The 7,826-nt window shown below is 43.1% G+C and overlaps 1 protein-coding gene across 3 annotated transcripts in view; it reads right to left on the bottom strand.

Annotated features, from left to right (window-relative positions):
* Window positions 1–1,069: 1,069 nt before the first annotated feature.
* Window positions 1,070–7,826, bottom strand: part of LOC146355323 (uncharacterized) — a 29,900-nt gene continuing 23,143 nt past the window's right edge. For 2 of the 3 annotated variants that reach the window (XM_084840865.1, XM_084840864.1), the window contains one exon: window positions 4,476–7,766. In XM_084840865.1, coding sequence (XP_084696991.1) covers window positions 7,420–7,766 — 347 coding nt within the window. In that variant the 3' untranslated portion in view covers window positions 4,476–7,419. Of the gene's footprint in view, window positions 1,823–4,475; window positions 7,767–7,826 lie in introns of those variants that run through there. The other variant, XM_084840866.1, reaches the window with a different exon arrangement.

Genomic DNA, 7,826 nt, shown 5'->3' with positions numbered 1-7,826 from the left:
ACAGCTACTGCTCCAGTTTGGTACTGGCTGCAACCCAGGAGCACAGGAAGTTGCTAGCATTAAAGCTACAGTGTTCATGTCGGGGGCTTGCTAGAACCCAAAATAGGAATGCTATAGTACTGGCACTAGGAATTTTCATGGCCTTTTGAGGGGGAAGTATGTTATGTGCCTCAGCCTTTACTCCTCCATATAGTAAAGACATATATTTAAGTGAGTATGAGCTTTTCTATATGAGGCATTTATTTTGCAATTGTGATTCCTTACTCACAGTTGTTTATGGGGTTTTTAGACAACATCATGATCCTTCAGTTTCACTTCTGGTTTTTTTACAGCACTTTTCCCGGGGGTTTTTAGAGCAGGGAAAATGGGGTATGATGATGATGATGTATTATTTTTGATGGCAAAAGAAAGGTATTTTTGTTCTTGCATAATTGTGTTATTCTTCTATAGCATAGCACCACCTAGTGGCTAGGTAGCAGAAAAGCGGGAAAGGAAAAGCTCTTCTTGAAGAGCTCAGATCTCAGTTCTGAGGTAAAAGTGAAAGTAGATATAGCAATCAACAACCTCATGTAGAAAAGCTCATTGATACTGACAACTCCATGCCTTTGTGTTGTCCTTGAAGCACTACCCTCACCACTAACAGCAACAGAAGTTCCTTTCACACATTATCCATGTGAAGAGGTGTGTTGCTTCCGTCCCCCAGTGTCAGGTATGAAGCCTCCTCCCGAGCAGCTTCTTGCATCATGCAGACTTCCATTCTTAGTAAACTCACATAGCAATATCACCTTTCATACACATCAGGGATCCAAACAGAAAAGAAAACATCTAACACCTCCCCAGCAGTGATACCAATTAAAATCACCACTTATGTTATTAGTAGCTCTAACTAGTTCCCATTTATGCCAAACTCTCCTTTTCTCTTCCCTGCTTGCACAATAGGTGAACATACCCATATTCATACCCCCCCCCAAAAAAAAAACTGGCACAAAGGGTGCCAAGCTTGCATTATGTGCAAAGGGCTGCAAATGTAGGGTGTATATTTTGGATCAGGTCTAATGAAGAAAACGGAACAATCAAATATATTAGAACCAGTCGAAGAATGCACTGCCAGATGCTGTGGGAACTCTTTCAGTTTGGATGATAAGGAGCCCAAAACCATAGACAGATTTTGTCTGCATGCATGTGAGCACCTGCAGGAGTTCACATTTGTGAGTTTAAAGGCTGCACAATCTGAGGTAAAATTGCATTTATGTAGTTCTTGTAAGTCAGTTTATTTATATACCTCGTTTTCCACCAGTGTGCCCAAAGCAGTTCCTAGAAAATAGACCATTTAAGCACAGTAATGTCACAGCTGTCACAATACAGTATAACAATTATAATACCATTACAATATAACCTTGGCAGTTCAACAATTAACAGTTCATTTAAAGCATAAGAAAAATTAAATGAGCATAAGACATACCAGTAGCTCTATTGACAATATTCAGTACCAATATGAGCAACATTATATCCACTTTTATATGCTTTGTTCAATACAAGGTGTCCAGGAAATTTCAGATCATGCTTTATGTCTCTGAGCGGCTGAGACCAACAGTCACTCTCACACAGCAGTCCTGCAAAGTGGTTTGATGAGAAGAAGGCACCCAGATACATCATGGACATTTTGCAACTTCTGACATGCGTCTTGCTGCATTTCTTAATCCACAAAAGGAGTAGATGTATCATTCATAACATGTCAGCTCCAGTCAAAGGTGGATCTCCCAGGTTGACCCACAGCCTTCCTTCCTTCGGAGATGCTGCTACTTTCCAACATAAAAACATGCTAGGATAAAAAGGGGGGAAATCTTCAGACCCACCTGGCCCCCAAGCTGTGGAGGTTTCAATTTAGATCCTTTCCTGTATGATTATTTTTCACCAATAATTTACTAGGTGGAGCACAACATAGAAATGATGCTCTTTCCCTGCCTACATGGCTTACAATCCATGTTTCAGACCGACAAGACAGGATTGGAAGGAAAAGTCAGGGACTGACAATGGCCCTGTTTTCATGTAACAACAACCCATCGGTTTAAAAACTGATAGGTCATCATGCACAAGTGGGTGTGCTGCCTGAAGTATGTACACCACTTTCCCTTTTACACCACAACCCATGATCAGCTTCTTCATAGATTGTTGAGCATGAGGTGTGAACCCAGACCACTGGGTTGTTTAAGGGCTAAGCAACCCAATGGTTAACTCAACAACAAAGCATAGGTTAACCACTTGTCCCCGCTTGTGCACGACAACCCATTGGTTTTTAAACCAATGAGTTGTGGTTACATGCAAGTGGTGATGTGTTAGGAGAAACCCAGGTGATAGCAAAGGAATATGAAAATGAGTCTCTAGAGCAGATCCTAAGAGGATGAAAGGTGGATCTTCAGCAGGGCTCTGTGTGTTGTGCTGCTCTTGGATTAGAAAAGTTAGTCAAAATAATGGACACTGAACACCATTATTGAAATATCAAATATGGCATATACTGAAACAGGACACATGGAAGAGCAAACGTATTGACCCAGCTAAATAATGAAGGTGCAGATTGCAATAATTTTGTACAATAACTTTTAATTCACCTGAATGACATAGAGGAGAGTTGCTGTGGCATACTCCAACTAGGGATGCCAGAGAAATCTGCAATGGATTTATATGAATTTGGATTTCTATGATTCCAGCCTACGAATTCTGCAGCAGATTGGCCTTTTTAGGAGTTGCATGGATTCCAAGGACACATGGACCGTTTTTTTTTACTTGGGGTGTGTGTGTGCGCAAATGTGAATTTATGCAAATTGCAACAGCACAATGCGCATTTGCAAACAGGAACTCATAAATCCCTAACAAACAGAAATTCTCATCAATCTCTAACAAAAAACTGATTCTGTCAATGAGCCAACAACAGAACAAATGGCACCTGACAATCTGCAAAACACAGTTTTAACAGATCTAACAAAATCCGTACATCTGTAACTCCAATGTGTATGATCACCTGTGTCAAACATGAGGCATGGTTAGCTCAAGCTCTCTAGGATATGCCAAATCTAGACTGTTACTAGTTAGACATCTTACTTGTGGGCGCTGTTGGATAAGTAACAGACAGAGACAAAACAAAATGGCTCAATGTAAGTTTCTGGATCTGGATTTATATTCCTTTGTCATATATTCCTTTGCAAGAAGAAAAAAGGTGGGATATAAATCAATCAATCAATCAATCAATCAACCAACCAACAAACAAACAAACAAACAAACAAACATATATATAGAACTCTTATCTTCTGAGCTGACTGTCCTGCATCTAACCTAAAAAGTAATGCAGGTAGGCAATTTTAGACCCATGGGCTTATTCCCCACCCCCACCCTTTAGACAGTCTTGTGTATTACTTCATTTGTGAAGGACACAACGCTGACTTTCTATCCCTCCCCCTGCGGATGCCATTCCATTGTTTACAACTGGTTTTACATTCCTGATATACTAGAGAAAAAAACAAAACAATCATGCTTGCCAACCCTGATAAAAAAAGAAATACTCTGTGCATGTGCAATTTCACATGTTAATTCATTTAAATCATAGCACCTCAGGAATAAAATGGAATTTGGCTTCCACTGCCCTGAATGCTAAATAGGAATAACCATTTTGTTGTAAAAAGAAAAAGAAAGAAAGAAAGAAAGAAAGAAGAAAAGACAACATTGTGTAGGCTCCCTTTGTCTGTGCTAAGCAGGATAAAGCTCTTACATTTATCTCATATTTATTATAAGGATTGTAACAATATGAAGGAACTACTGGGTTCAGCCTGAATGGGTTGTGGTTCCTGGGAGGAACCAGGAAGTAGTTTAGGGCAACACCCACTGCATCTGGCCTGGGGAGAGAGAGGCCACAGCCTGAGAGAGCTTTGAAGAAAAGTCTCTTGTTTAAATAAAATGTACAAGTTTATTTATAAAGTCGAGTGTCTGATTCTATAAGGTGCAATCCATCAACACTGAAACAAAGATAATATATTTTAAAAGTAAATATGATAAAATGAGCATCTGTAACCATGTACATGCCCATCTGGGCCTGGCTGCCCCTGACTATGAAATGTGTGTGTGTGTTTTTTAAGTAATGCAGAAAGAAGAATGGGTGCCGTGGTGAGCAGTGTAACCCCTAGTGGCCCCTAGCATGCTCATACTGACTCAGGTGCTGACGCCAGGCCTGTTTGCCACTGCCTCATTACCTGCCACTTTCTGGGTGGGGGCACTGGGGCATGGGGGGTAGTCTGTGGGCCTTCTTCATACAGCACATAGTTAAAGTAGAATTCATTTCCACAACATGTAGCGATGGCCACCAATTTGGATGGCTTTAAAAGGGGGTTAGGTAAATTCCTGGAGGAGAAGGCTATTAATGGCTACTAGTCCTGATGGCTATACGCTGCCTCCAGTATCAGAGGCAGTGAGCCTATGTACACCATTTGCTCGGGAACATGGGTGGGAGGATGGTGTTGCACTCGTGTCCTGCTTGTGGGTTTCCCATAGGCAGCTGGTTGACCACTGTGTGAACCGAATGTGGGACTAGGTGGACCTTTGGCCTGATCCAGCAGGGCTTTCCTTATGTTCTTATGCCCTGGACTTTGGCCCCAAGGTCCAGCCCTAGCTGCGCCACTGGAAAGTTTTTTTTTTTTTTTAAGTTTTGCTTAGGGATGTATGAAATTGACTCACCGTTTTGTCTGGGGTCATTCATGGTGGGGGGGAGGTGCTCTGTTCCTCCCCCTGAAATTCTCCCCGGCCGGCTCCACTCCATGGTGATTCTGCAGAGCCGCCGGCCGGGGCTGCCCGCAGCCAGACATCTGGCTGCTGGGCTGCGCAGGGATGCAAATGGCGGCGGCCATAGCTGCCGCCATTTGCGTCCCTGTCTTTTGCCGTGATAGGCTACATATATATTTATGTAGCCTATCACAGCCTCCGCAGGGATGCAAATGGCGTTCCTGCGTTAGCCATGATAGGCTACGTAAATACTTACGTAGCCTATCACGACCATTCAAAAGGAGGCGAATGGTGGCCGCAGATGCGGCCGCCATTCAAGGAGCACCGGAACGGCTGACAAAGGTAGGCTCCGTTCTGGGCCCATTTCACGGGGTGGGGGGGGTGGCTTTGTTCCGCCATGGATTCTGGGGGGCCGAATGCACTGGCATTCGGCCTTCCTGGAATCCGTGGCAAAATTCTCCAACATCCCTAGTTTTGCTTGCTGAAAGGCTGCAGGCGGCTGCAAGTTTCTCTCAAATGCCTGTTGTCTGCGTAATCGAAGCTGACTTCAGCTGTTTGCTAAAGGGAAGCCATTCTAGCTGTTCTTGCAAAAGTTGTGAAGAAGACAGCCCCCCCCCCCGGGTTTATTTAGGTCATGAACTGATTAAAGATTACACAAGTACATGGACATGATATAAATATGAGATATGAAATGGAGATATGAAACCTCAGGCCTGTCTTCTTTTTCTGTTTAACTCAGAAAGTGGGAACTGAGGCACACTGAGAGCTGACGTTGCATTTCCTGCAGTCCATTGCTCCATCCAGAGATCACAATCAGCCATCATTATTCATTTCTGGACTGATTCCCCTCAGCTGCTCATGTACATATATCTCATTAACTGCCTCAGTATAACTGGAACTGCTTTTATTTTGATTCCATTGACTGTAGTATACTTACAGGCTGTCTGGGCTGGGTGATGACATTACATCAGGGTAATGTCTCCTGACATTATCTGGAGATTGGGACAGAGGTGTCACCAATATGCAGATGACACCCAGCTCCTTCTCTTCTTCTCATCAAATTCAGGTGAGGCAATAGGTGTTCTGAATCAGTGCCTGGGTGTGGTAATGGACTGAATGAGGGCAAATAAGCTGAGGCACAGTCCAGATAAGATGGAGGTACTGTTCGTGGGTGGTTCTTCTACCTGGATGAGTGATATTCAACCTGTTCTGGAGGGGGTTGCACACCCCCAAATGATCAGGTTTGTAGTCTGGGGAATGCTCTTGGATCTGGCATTGTCACTGGAGGAACAGATGGCCTCAGAAGTGCTCAGCACCTTTTATCACCTTAAGCTGATAGACCAGCTACCACTCTATCTGGACAGAGATAGCTTTGCTAAAGTTATCCACACTCTCATAACCTCTCATTTGGATTATTGCAGCAGCTGATATATGGGCTACCTTTGAAAATAGGCTGGAAACTTCAGCTGGTCCAAAACAAGGCAGCAAGACTGTCAGCAGGGACTGGCTAATATAATCATATTACGGTAGTGCTTTGTGATCAGCACTGGCTTCCTGTCTGTTTCTGGGTCCAATTCAAAGTGCTGCTATTAACTTCTAAAGTCATAAATGGCCTAGGACCAGGTTACCTCCTCTCCAACAAAAGTGTATTTGGAGTAAGGGAACAAAACCCAAATGCACACAGTACAGCTGTCTTAACAATATATTAATATTAATATAGTGTCTGTGGAGAGTGTCTTTAGCAGTGAGAGGAGAAATGAGTACACTTATCAGAGTTTAGGGTTCTAGAGGAGCCTGGACTATTCACTTTATTTTCACACTATTATCAGCCAGTTTTTACATCACTTAACAACACAACTTTTGCATGGCTTGAATTCTGAAGTGCAGCAACACTCTTTTGGAATTGAATATTTCTCCTTGAACTGTGCGTTTTGTGTATGGTTGTACATTTTTAAAAGCCCTGATAGCATCAGAGAACTGGTCCACCATCTTTGGTAGATCTGGTGACTGAGCAGAGATAAGGCCTAGAGACCAGGTCTACCAAGATAGGTAGATCTAGCCGGTGAGAGGTTTGTATACCAGGTCTACACCTCTGTTGTTTCTCAGCGGGTAGACCTGTTTATTTTCGCTCAACTGCTGATCAGAAATAAGAGCTTTACCCTGCCAAGGAAAGGGGGCAGGGCCTCAGGAGGAAGCTGCTCCTAAATAATTCAGTCTGAATTATTTCAAGACTGAATAATTCAGTCCTGCTTATTTCTGAGTAGACACGCAGAGGCTTGCCCTAGTTATTTGTGAGCATACATGCTGCTCATGCTTACTTCTGTGTTGACATACAGAGGTATTTGGAATGCTGTTTGAAAGTGCTGCTCAGTGATTCAGTCCTGCTTCCTTCTGAGTAGACATGCAGAAGACCTGCCCTGCTTCCTTTTGAATAGACTTAAATGAGTAAGAAACAGATTTCTTTCCCATCCACTTTGCCTTTGGCTCTGCCCACAAATGGAATGAAGGCACCCCCATGACCTTTCACAGATTGGAATTTGGCCCTTGCACTGAAAAAGGTTCCCCACCTACAGTCCCTCTTATTTATACTACTCAAGTGATCCTCAGCTTATGTAACCTTCTCTACCTCTTCCCTCCAAGTTGAACAGCTTATCAGGCCAGAACTGTCTGGTGACTCCTGTCAACTTCCACATCCGTTTGTGCTGCTGTAGGAGTGTGGCAGGAGAGATTCACCAAAAAGTCACCCCCTTTTCCAAAAGTGCCTTCCACAGCAATAAATAAATAAAATAAAGTGTGTGTGTGTGTGTGTGTAGGGGAGCTAACAAACACTCCCTTTAGTCTTTTCCCAAATGGTGCTTTTAGCAATGTAACACTCACCTCCACCACCAACAGCCCAAGAAAGCGCAGGATAAAGCAGGACAAGATCATTCGAATCATGTTCTCAGTGGTGAGACTTTCCAGGGCTAATGATTCTACTCCTGGAGTAGATGTGGAGGTGACTAAAAGGATTTTAAAACAGAAAAGGTGAAAATGAGAATGTACCACTTTAAAAAAAAATT

The sequence above is a fragment of the Heloderma suspectum genome, chromosome 2 (assembly GCF_057233095.1).
Source record: "Heloderma suspectum isolate Gila_16-S chromosome 2, 16-S_ref, whole genome shotgun sequence".
NCBI lineage: Eukaryota > Metazoa > Chordata > Lepidosauria > Squamata > Helodermatidae > Heloderma > Heloderma suspectum.
Note: the sequence above shows the minus strand (reverse complement) of the source record. Positions and strands in the feature narration are given on the sequence as shown.